Raw genomic sequence first — 12500 nt, forward strand, 5'->3', positions numbered from 1 at the left:
GGCTGTTCAGATCCTACGTACACAAAACACACTTTTGAAGTCACTTTGATAGTAGGCTAATATAGCTAATATAGACACTTACATTATGTGTTGCCTTCATTATAAATCTTATATAAGACTTTTAGTCATTTTGATAGTAGGCTAATATAGCTAATATAGACACTTACATCATGTGTTGCCTTCATTATAAATCTTATATAAGACTTTTAGTCATTTTGATAGTAGGCTAATATAGCTAATATAGACACTTACATCATGTGTTGCCTTCATTATAACACTTATATAAGACTTTTAAAGTCATTTTGATAGTAAGCTAATATAGCTAATATAGACACTTACTTCATGTGTTGCCTTCATTATAACACTTATATAAGACTTTTAAAGTCATTTTGATAGTAGGCTAATATAGACACTTACATCATGTGTTGTCTTCATTATAACACTTATATAAGACTTTTAAAATCATTTTGATAGTAGACTAATATAGCTAATATAGACACTTACTTCATGTGTTGCCTTCATTATAACACTTATATAAGACTTTTAAAGTCATTTTGATAGTAGGCTAATATAGACACTTACATCATGTGTTGTCTTCATTATAACACTTATATAAGACTTTTAAAATCATTTTGATAGTAGGCTAATATAGACACTTACTTCATGTGTTGCCTTCATTATAACACTTATATAAGACTTTTAAAGTCATTTTGATAGTAGACTAATATAGCTAATATAGACACTTACTTCATGTGTTGCCTTCATTATAACACTTATATAAGACTTTTAAAGTCATTTTGATAGTAGGCTAATATAGACACTTACATCACGTGTTGCCTTCATTATAACACTTATATAAGACTTTTAAAGTCATTTTGATAGTAGGCTAATATAGACACTTACTTCATGTGTTGCCTTCATTATAACACCTATATAAGACTTTTAAATTCATTTTGATAGTAGGTTAATGTAGCTAATACAGACACTTACATCATGTGTTGTCTTCATTATAACACTTATATAAGACTTTTAAAGTCATTCTGATAGTAGGCTAATATAGACACTTACTTCATGTGTTGCCTTCATTATAACACCTATATAAGACTTTTAAATTCATTTTGATAGTAGGTTAATGTAGCTAATACAGACACTTACATCATGTGTTGTCTTCATTATAACACTTATATAAGACTTTTAAAGTCATTCTGATAGTATGCTAATATAGACACTTACATCATGTGTTGCCTTCATTATAACACTTATATAAGACTTTTATTTGTTGCGGTGCAAGACATATTTGTTTTATTGTAGTTTTGGTCCAATATGGCTCTCTCAACAGTTTGTGTTGCCGACCCCAGTGTTGATGTCTAATCAATGGCCAGGCCAGGCCAACATTCTCAATTGCCTTGCATGGATAATTAAAGGTTAAAAGAGAATAAAAGAAACAATGTCAGACACATTAGAGAGCATCAGGGAGAGGCGACACCTTAGTTCTTGCCATGACTCCGTGTGATACGTGTTTTTGCATTTACCAACAAAATATTCTGCTGTGATTATTTCATTTGAGATGACCTTTTAAAGGACATGCAACGCTGCATGACATGAATAACTTACAGTACTAGTACTCATGTACTTTGTACACCACTTCAAAATAAAGCTGGTAAGGAAGGCCAGTAACGTGGTGGGGGTGGAGATAGACTCTCTGGCGGTGGTGTCAGAGAGGAGAGGTCTAGCAAAGCTCCTAGCCATCATGGACACCACCTCCCACCCACTATACTCGGACCTGGCGGGGAGAATGAGCACGTTCAGTGGAAGGCTCAGACTCCCAAAATGCAACACGGAACGACACAGGAAGTAGTTCATACCGACAGCCATCAGACTGTATAATGCATATGTTCCTTCTTGACTGTACTTGAATGTATAATATACTGTATTTATATTATTCACATGTGAATAATGCTGTATAATAGACTGTATGTATATTATTCATATGTGAATAATGCTGTATAATGCTGACTATTTATATAATTCACATGTATATAATGCTGTAAAATAGACTGTATTTATGTTATTCACATGTGAATAATGCTGTATAATAGACTGTATTTATATTATTCACATGTGAATAGTGCTGTATAATATGCTGTATTTATATTATTCACATGTGAATAATGCTGTATAATAGACTGTATTTATATTATTCACATGTGAATAGTGCTGTATAATATGCTGTATTTATATTATTCACATGTGAATAATGCTGTATAATAGACTGTATTTATATTATTCACATGTGAATAATGCTGTATAATAGACTGTATTTATGTTATTCACATGTGAATAATATAAATACAGTCTATTATACAGCATTATTCACATGTGAATAATGCTGTATAATAGACTGTATTTATGTTATTCACATGTGAATAATGCTGTATAATGCTGACTATTTATATAATTCACATGTATATAATGCTGTGTAATAGACTGTATGTATGTTATTCACATGTGAATAATGCTGTATAATAGACTGTATTTATATTATTCACATGTGAATAAAGATGTATAATAGACTGTATTTATGTTATTCACATGTGAATAATGCTGTATAATAGACTGTATTTATATTATTCACATGTGAATAATGCTGTATAATAGACTGTATTTATGTTATTCACATGTGAATAATGCTGTATAATAGACTGTATTTATGTTATTCACATGTGAATAATGCTGTATAATAGACTGTATTTATTATATTATTCACATGTTAAAAATGATGTATAATAGACTGTATTTATATTATTCACATGTGAATAATGCTGTATAATAGACTGTATTTATATCATTCACATGTGAATAATGCTGTATAATAGACAGTATTTATTATATTATTCACATGTGAAAAATGATGTATAATAGACTGTATTTATATTATTCACATGTGAATAATGCTGTATAATAGACTGTATTTATATCATTCACATGTGAATAATGCTGTATAATAGACTGTATTTATGTTATTCACATGTGAATAATGATGTATAATAGACTGTATTTATGTTAATCACATGTGAATAATGCTGTATAATAGACTGTATTTATATTATTCACACGTGAATAATGCTGTATAATAGACTGCATTTATATTATTCACATGTGAATAATGATGTATAATAGACTGTATTTATATTATTCACATGTGAATAATTCTGTATAATAGACTGTATTTATCTTATTCACATGTGAATAATGCTGTATAATAGACTGTCTTTGTATTTTTCACATGTGAATAATGCTGTATAATAGACTGTATTTATATTATTCACATGTGAATAATGCTGTATAATAGACTGTATTTATGTTATTCACATGTGAATAATGCTGTATAATAGACTGTATTTATGTTATTCACATGTGAATAATGCTGTATAATAGACTGTATTTATATCATTCACATGTGAATAATGCTGTATAATAGACTGTATTTATATTATTCCCATGTGAATAATGCTGTATAATAGACTGTATTTATATTATTCACATGTGAATAATGCTGTGTAATAGACTATATTTATATTATTCACATGTAAAAAATACCTAAGTGTTTATTGTTTATTGTGAGCGAACTGTGGTGCTGAATGTCCCCCAGGGATCAATAAAGTACTTTCTATTCTATTCTATGATTTTTGTGAGGCAGAATTTGTGACTCGCCACTTGTGATTATATTATGCTGGTCTATACCGCCCTCTAGTGTCGCTTATTACTTACTGCAATAACAATGGCAATAAAAAGCACTGTTTGGTCTCTTTAAATATGCTTTCATCCTGACTAGACATTTGTACGATACAACAGTAACATACAGTCGTGGGTGTGTGTGTGTGTGTGTGTGTGTGTGTGTGTGTGTGTGTGTGTGTGTGTGTGTGTGTGTGTGTGTGTGTGTGTGTGTGTGTGTGTGTGTGTGTGTGTGTGTGTGTGTGTGTGTGTGTGTGTGTGTGTGTGTGTGTGTGTGTGTGTGTGTGTGTGTGTGTGTGTGTGTGTGTGTGTGTGTGTGTGTGTGTGTGTGTACCTTCAGCTCCAAGGCCTTTGCTAGAATGTTATCTGACACGGCAAGGAGGTCATTAAAGCTGAGCTTCTCCAAAGTCATCCCTCTTGGAAGACCCAGCAAGCGGAACATATCCAACCAGTGGTCCTGGGACAGGTGTTCCCCGCGCACGTACTTCAGCACAGGGACGATGTTCTGAACACACAATAATAATACCATTTTTTTTTCAATTATTTAAACCAGGGGTCACCAACGCGGTGCCCGCGGGCACCAGGTAGCCCGTAAGGACCAGATGAGTAGCCCGCTGGCCTGTTCTAAAGATAGCTCAAATAGCAGCACTTACCAGTGAGCTGCCTCGATTTTTTAAATTGTATTTATTTACTAGAAATAATTAATTCTAAGAGAGACAAAACTCCAATAGAATTTGAAAATCCAAGAAAATATTTTAAAGACTTGGTCTTCACTTGTTTAAATAAATTCATTAATTATTTTACTTTGCTTCTTATAACTTTCAGAAAGACAATTTTAGAGAAAAAATACAACCTTAAAAATGATTTTAGGATTTTTAAACACATATACCTTTTTACCTTTTAAATTCCTTCCTCTTCTTTCCTGACAATTTAAATCAATGTTCAAGTGGGTTTTTTTTTATTATTGTAAAGAATAATAAATACATTTTAATTTAATTCTTCATTTTAGCTTCTGTTTTTTCAACGAAGAATATTTGTGAAATATTTCTTCAAACTTATTATGATTAAAATTCCAAAAAATTCTTCTGGCAAATCTAGAAAATCTGTAGAATCAAATTTGAATGTTATTTCAAAGTCTTTTGAATTTCTTTTAAAATTTTTGTTCTGGAAAATCTAGAAGAAATAATGATTTGTCTTTGTTAGAAATATAGCTTGGTCCAATTTGTTATATATTCTAACAAAGTGTAGATTGGATTTTAACCTATTTAAAACATGTCATCAAAATTCTAAAATTAATCTTAATCAGGAAAAATTACTAATGATGTTCTATAAATTCTTTTTAAATTTTTTTCAAAAAGATTCAAATTAGCTAGTTTTTCTCTTCTTTTTTTCGGTTGAATTTTGAATTTTAAAGAGTCGAAATTGAAGATAAACTATGTTTCAAAATTTAATTGTCATTTTTTTTCGTGTTTTCTCCTCTTTTAAACCGTTCAATTAAGTGTAAATATAATTAATTATTAATAATAACATAGAGTTAAAGGTAAATTGAGCAAATTGGCTATTTCTGGCAATTTATTTAAGTGTGTATCAAACTGGTAGCCCTTCGCATTAATCACTACCCAAGAAGTAGCTCTTGGTTTCAAAAAGGTTGGTGACCCCTGGTTTAAACCAAGCCAATACACTGAAAAGGTGTTTTATTGTTTCTGCTATGGCGCCCTCTTTTGGACAAGTTCGGTCACTGCAGATGCTGCAGTGTCCTTCAATTCAGGTGCTTTTTAGTGCCGTTCAGTCTTGGAGCCATCCATAGCGTTTTTACTCGTGTATATTCTTGATTCATCACTCCAAGCAACATTTTAGGTTTTGCAATATAACTAAACCAATTCTTACTCACTAAACCATCCCATGTGTGAGGTCCGTAGGAGTGTTTTCATGCATGCTTTCACGTGTAATCAAGCTAGCAATGTTAGCATTAGCTAATATGCTAACACATTTACGAGTGTCTGTGTTAGTACTATTAACTTACATTGGCATTCTTTGGTATTGTTCCAGTTTCAAAAATTCCTCAGTAAATTCACCAAAACGTCACCGTGGAGTTATTGACTCTGTTTAGCTGATTGGAGAGCTAGCTTGCGCAGCTAGTGGGTCCATGACCATGACTTCTGTTTCGTTTGATCAGCTGTTTTACTGCCGTGTTACAGATTGTTGGAAACAATTAAGGTATGTAAATAAACATTTATAAAATATTTCTGTGTAAATAACTAATTTAACAATGTATATATCTGCGACTTATAGTCGGGTGAGGCTAATATATGGAAAAAAATGTTTTCCTGGGATTCAGTGGGTGTGGCTTATATAGCAGTGTGCTCTATAGCAGTGGTCCCCAACCTTTTTGTACTTGCGGACCGGTCAATGCTTGAAAATTTGTCCCATGGACCGGGGTGGGGGTTGGGGGGGGGGGGGGGGGAGGGGGTTGGGTAGTAAAAAAAAAACAAAAAAACTTTTTCTTTTTTTTTTGTCATGAAGAAATACAATCATGTGTGCTTACGGACTGTATCCCTGCAGACTGTATTGATTTATATTGACATATAATGTACATATTGTGTTTTTTATGTTGATTTAATAAAAATATATATATATATATTTTTTTTTTTAATTTCTTGTGCGGCCGCGGCCCGGTACCAATCGGTCCACGGACCGGTACCGGGCCGCAGCCCGGTGGTTGGGGACCACTGCTCTATAGTCCGGAAAATACAGTACAATCACCAACTTTACGTTTATTGTTGATTGATTGTGAAAGCGCAGTATCTACAAAACCGTTAAATCCCTAATACTAAGGGTGTAACGGTACGTGTATTTGTATTGAACCGTTTCGGTACGGGGGGTTCGGTTCGGAACGGAGGTGTACCGAACGAGTTTCCACACGGACATATTAAGTAGAGTACCGCACGTTGTGTAAACAATGCACACCGAGGCACAACACACGGCATGCTAGCAATGACCGGGCTACTACAAGATGCAAAAAGCCAGAGCTGGAAGACCCTCCTGCCTCGTCAAGATCTCCCGTTTGGGAACATTTCGGCTTCGCGGTGCGATACAACAATGGAGAACATCGCATCGACGACGAGAAAGACGAGCGTGGTGCAAACACCGCAAGCAGCCTCTCCTCGGCGAGTCAGGCAGGGCTAAAGCAATAACAAATGTTTTTATAGCTAATGTGAGGCTGAGTTGACTTGAAACTGTTTAATGTTGCACTTTTTGTACGTAGAAGAAAAGTTTTGTCATTTTATTTAATCTGAGCAACAACTTGAAGCAGTTTAATGTTGCACTTTATATGTGGAAATGTTGCACTTTATATGGAGAAAGGTTTTGTTAAGAAACCAATTCTGAGCCTCATCTTATTTAGTTTCTATTTGATATATGTTGACTGCATTAACCCTGGCAATGGACCCTGTGTGTATATGTATGTTATTGTGATATGTTATTGTGTATATGTATGTTATTGTTATGCTTAGCATTCATGACTGCCTGTGTGTGTATATGTATGTTATTGTGATATGTTTAGCATTCATGACTGCCTGTGTGTGTATATGTATGTTATTGTTATGCTTAGCATTCATGACTGCCTGTGTGTGTATATGTATGTTATTGTTATGCTTAGCATTCATGACTGCCTGTGTGTGTATATGTATGTTATTGTTATGCTTAGCATTCATGACTGCCTGCTGTTGCACTGATCAGCCTAGTGGTGGCTCACAACCATCACACACACAGCTATTTTAAAAGCCTACTGAAAGCCACTACTACCAACCACGCAGTCTGATAGTTTATATATCAATGATGAAATCTTAACATTGCAACACATGCCAATACGGCCGGGTTAACTTATAAAGTGACATTTTAAAATTCCCGCCACACTTCCGGTTGAAAAACTCCTTTGGATATGATTAATGCGCGTGACGTCACAAAATCCACGGAAGTGGTTGGACCCTATCGAACCCGATACAAAAACCTCTTGTTTTCTTCGACAAAATTCCACAGTATTCTGGACATCTGTGTTGGTGAATCTTTTGCAATTTGTTTAATGAACAATGGAGGCTGCAAAGAAGAACGTTGTAGGCGGGATCGATCGGTGTATTAGCGGCTAAGTACAATACTTACAGCAACACAACAAGGACTACTTACTACGCCTAGCCGATGCTTGCCGCCAAACCCACGGATGAAGTCCTTTGTCGCGCCGTTGATCGCTGGAACGCAGGTGAGCACGGCTGTTGATGGGAAGATGAGGGCTGGCTGGCGTAGGTGGAGCGCTAATGTTTTTATCATAGTTCTGTGAGGTCCGGTTGCTAAGTTGCTAAATTAGCCTTGGCGTCGTTAGCAACAGCATTGTTAAGCCTTACCAGGCTGAGAATTTTTAACTGTGTAGTTACATGTCCATGGTTTAATAGTATTGTTGATCTTCTGTCTATCCTTCCAGTCAGGGGTTTATTTTTTTTGTTTCTATCTTCATTTGAGAACGATGCTATCACGTTAGCTCAGTAGCTAAGTGTGTCACCGATGTATTGTCGTGGAGATAAAAGTCACTTTAAATGTCCATTTCGCGTTCTCGACTCTCATTTTCAAGAGGATATAGTATCCGAGGTGGTTTAAAATACAAATCCGTGATCCACAATAGAAAAAGGAGAGTGTGGAATCCAATGAGCCAGCTTGTACCTAAGTTACGGTCAGAGCGAAAAAAGATACGTCCATCACTGCCTCTCGAGTCCTTCACTGTAACGTTCCTCATCTACGAATCTTTCATCCTTGCTCAAATTAATGGGGTAATCGTTGCTTTGTCGCTCCGAATCTCTCGCTCCATTGTAAACAACGGGGAATTGTGAGGAATACTAGCTCCTGTGACGTCACGCTACTTCCGCTACAGGCAAGGCTTTTTTTTATCAGCGAGCAAAAGTTGCGAACTTTATCGTCGATTTTCTCTACTAAATCCTTTCAGCAAAAATATGGCAATATCGCGAAATGATCAAGTATGACACATAGAATGGATCTGCTATTCCCGTTTAAATAAAACAAATTCATTTCAGTAGGCCTTTAAAGCAATGTTAAAAGGATAAAGCCATTGTTTACAAATTTTGGTAAATAAATAACCAGAAAATGTATATTTTGTTGTTTTCTTACTGTACCGAAAATGAACCGAACCATGACCTCTAAACCGAGGTACGTACCGAACCGAAATTTTTGTGTACCGTTACACCCTTACCTAATAGGCACCCTTAACCGTGCTGCGTACCTTGTATTTGTCCACCTCTTCTTGCAATTTAACAGAAATTGCTGTGGGCTGCTCCAACTTCCTGAGTTTGTCCTGCCACGTAAAAAGAAACTCCTCAAACAAATAAGTCTTACTCCTGGAAAACAGAAAAAGGTGAAGGATGTCAAACCACCAGAAAGGGTCAGAAGTTGGAATCTCTTGTTTTTGGTTTGGTGTTCACCTAAATGAGATCCAGTCCTCCTGAGCCTTCTCTGTGAACCCTTGGTACCACTCCTCGTACAGACCCCACATCTGGCTGTACTCCTCCATGTCTTGTTTCGTCTCTTCAGCCAGAGGGAACGTTGAAGCCTCCAGGTCGAAGTAGGCACAGTCTTCCCTGCGGGGAGGAGAGCCATGCGTAGAATCCTGCTGTACATAACCCGGCAAAAGAACTCCTTACGTGAGTTTGTTGCGCACTAACTCCAGCTCCTGGAACTCTTGCTGCTTGTCCTTGATGATCTGAAGACTGGCAAGGAGGGCGGCGCGATCGCCGGTCTCAAACATCTCGTCTTTGGGCTTCAGCTGGTCCCAGCGGGCCTTGAAGCGCTCCAAGTCTGCCTTATAGGCGTTGATGCGATCGGTGGTGTGACTCCGCATCACCTCCACCTGCAGATCAGGTTGGCATGGGGAATGTCAAAGACAGATAACCAGCGGCATGTGCAGGTGTGATACCTGATCTTTGATCATCAGCTGATGGCTCTCCATGACAAGCTCCAGTTTGTCCCACCTGGCCCTCAGAGGGGAGAGCGAGTCCACGCCCGCCCCAGATACCACCCGCAGCAGACGGTTCTTCTCCTCCAGCGACTTGAACTGAGGTAGGATCTAGTCATAGACCCCTAAAGTTTAGTCACTTTCCGACAGGAAGCAACGCGTAAAGTTAGTTTTTCCCATCATGCTTTGTAATGGATCTAGGGCTGCTAATTATGGCCAAAGTAATAATTACGATTATTATTATTAATACTTAAAGGCCTACTGAAAGCCACTACTAGCGACCACGCAGTCTGATAGTTTATATATCAATGATGAAATCTTAACATTGCAACACATGCCAATACGGCCGGGTTAACTTATAAAGTGACATTTAAAATTTCCCGGGAAATATCCGGCGGAAACGTCGCGGTATGATGACGTATGTGCGTGACGAAGTCAGTATAACGGAAGTTATGGTACCCTGTAGAATCCTATACAAAAAGCTCTGTTTTCATTTCATAATTCCACAGTATTCTGGACATCTTTTGCAATTTGTTTAATGAACAATGAAGGCTGCAAAGAAGACAGTTGTAGGTGGGATCGGTGTATTAGCAGCGGACTACAGCAACACAACCAGGAGGACTTTGTTGGAGAGCAGACGCGCTAGCCGCCGACCTCACCTTGACTTCCTACGTCTCCGGGCCGCCAAACGCGTCGGGTGAAGACCTTCGTCCTTCTGCCGATCGCTGGAACGCAGGTGAGCACGGGTGTTGATGAGAAAATGAGGGCTGGCTGGCGTAGGTGGAGAGCTAATGTTTTTAGCATAGCTCTGTGCGGTCCGGTTGCTAAGTTAGCTTCAATGGCGTCGTTAGCACAGCATTGTTAACCTTCGCCAGCCTGGAAAGCATTAACCGTGTAGTTACATGTCCACGGTTTAATAGTATTGTTGATTTTCTATCTATCCTTCCAGTCAGGGGTTTATTTTTTTTGTTTCTATATGCAGTTAAAGCACGATGCTATCACGTTAGCTCGTAGCTAAAGCATTTCGCCAATGTATTGTCGTAGAGATAAAAGGCACTGAATGTCCATTTCGCGTTCTCGACTCTCATTTTCAAGAGGATATAGTATCCCAGGTGGTTTAAAATACAAATCCGTGATCCACAATAGAAAAAGGAGAGTGTGGAATCCAATGAGCCAGCTTGTACCTAAGTTACGGTCAGATCGAAAAAACATACGTCCTGCACTGCCTCTCAAGTCCTTCACTGTAACGTTCCTCATCTACGAATCTTTCATCCTCGCTCAAATTAATGGGGTAATCGTCACTTTCTCGGTCCGAATCTCTCTCGCTCCATTGTAAACAACGGGGAATTGTGAGGAATACTAGCTCCTGTGACGTCACGCTACTTCCGCTACAGGCAAGGCTTTTTTTTATCAGCGAGCAAAAGTTGCCAACTTTATCGTCGATTTTCTCTACTAAATCCTTTCAGCAAAAATATGGCAATATCGCGAAATGATCAAGTATGACACATAGAATGGATCTGCTATTCCCGTTGAAATTTAAAAAATCATTTCAGTAGGCCTTTAAATCATGATTACTGATTGTTAAGTAAAGCAGTGTTGGGGTGTGAACGTAATACCATCATGTCATTTGTAATGTCTAATAAAAAGACTATAGATAGACGTTATCCATATATTTATAGACAAATATTAGTTTTTTTTATTCTTTATTAACATCAACTTGTCAGCTTTTTGTCATTACATGATGCCTTTATCTCTATTTTTACATTTTCATAGAGAGTTTTTATTTATTTTTTAAGTTATGTACACCATGTAGATCAGGGGTCACCAACACGGTGCCCGCGGGCACCAGGTAGCCCGTAAGGACCAGATGAGTAGCCTGCTGGCCTGTTCTAAAAATAGCTCAAATAGCAGCACTTACCAGTGAGCTGGCTCTATTTTTTAAAATTGTATTTATTTACTAGCAAGCTGGTCTCGCTTTGCCTGACATTTTTAATTCTAAGAGAGACAAAACTCAAAGAGAATTTGAAAATCCAAGAAAATATTTTAAAGACTTGGTCTTCACTTGTTTAAATAAATTCATTATTTTTTTTACTTTGCTTCTTATAACTTTCAGAAAGACAATTTTAGAGAAAAAATACAACCTTAAAAATGATTTTAGGATTTTTAAACACATATACCTTTTTACCTTTTAAATTCCTTCCTCTTCTTTCCTGACAATTTAAATCAATGTTCAAGTAATTTTTTTTTATTGTAAAGAATAATAAATACATTTTAATTTAATTCGTCATTTTAGCTTCTGTTTTTTCGACGAATAATATTTGTGAAATATTTCTTCAAACTTATTATGATTAAAATTCAAAAAAATTCTTCTGGCAAATCTAGAAAATCTGTAGAATCAAATTTAAATCTTATTTCAAAGTCTTTTGAATTTATTTTAAAATTTTTGTTCTGGAAAATCTAGAAGAAATAATGATTTGTCTTTGTTAGAAATATAGCTTGGTCCAATTTGTTATATATTCTAACAAAGTGCAGATTGGATTTTAACCTATTTAAAACATGTCATAAAAAAATAAATAAAAAAAAACATGTCATCAAAATTCTAAAATTAATCTTAATCAGGAAAAATTACTAATGATGTTCCATAAATTCTTTTTTAATTTTTTCAAAAAGATTCGAATTAGCTAGTTTTTCTCTTTTTTTTCGGTTGAATTTTGAATTTTAAAGAGTCGAAATTGAAGATAAACTATGTTTC

The 12500-nt window shown here is 36.1% G+C and overlaps 1 protein-coding gene across 5 annotated transcripts in view; it reads right to left on the reverse strand.

Annotated features, from left to right (window-relative positions):
• Window positions 1-12500, reverse strand: part of dync2h1 (dynein cytoplasmic 2 heavy chain 1) — a 303505-nt gene that overhangs the window by 212275 nt on the left and 78730 nt on the right. For 4 of the 5 annotated variants that reach the window (XM_062067256.1, XM_062067258.1, XM_062067255.1 and 1 more), the window contains exons 22-27: window positions 9710-9859; window positions 9438-9643; window positions 9219-9374; window positions 9020-9134; window positions 4070-4240; window positions 1-13 (exon numbers count right to left, since the gene is read on the reverse strand). The exon at window positions 1-13 is cut by the window's left edge and continues 146 nt beyond it. In XM_062067256.1, coding sequence (XP_061923240.1) covers window positions 1-13; window positions 4070-4240; window positions 9020-9134; window positions 9219-9374; window positions 9438-9643; window positions 9710-9859 — 811 coding nt within the window. The remainder of the gene's footprint in view (window positions 14-4069; window positions 4241-9019; window positions 9135-9218; window positions 9375-9437; window positions 9644-9709; window positions 9860-12500) is intronic. The other variant, XM_062067259.1, reaches the window with a different exon arrangement.

This window comes from Entelurus aequoreus, linkage group LG13 (assembly GCF_033978785.1).
Source record: "Entelurus aequoreus isolate RoL-2023_Sb linkage group LG13, RoL_Eaeq_v1.1, whole genome shotgun sequence".
Classification (NCBI taxonomy): Eukaryota; Metazoa; Chordata; class Actinopteri; order Syngnathiformes; family Syngnathidae; genus Entelurus; species Entelurus aequoreus.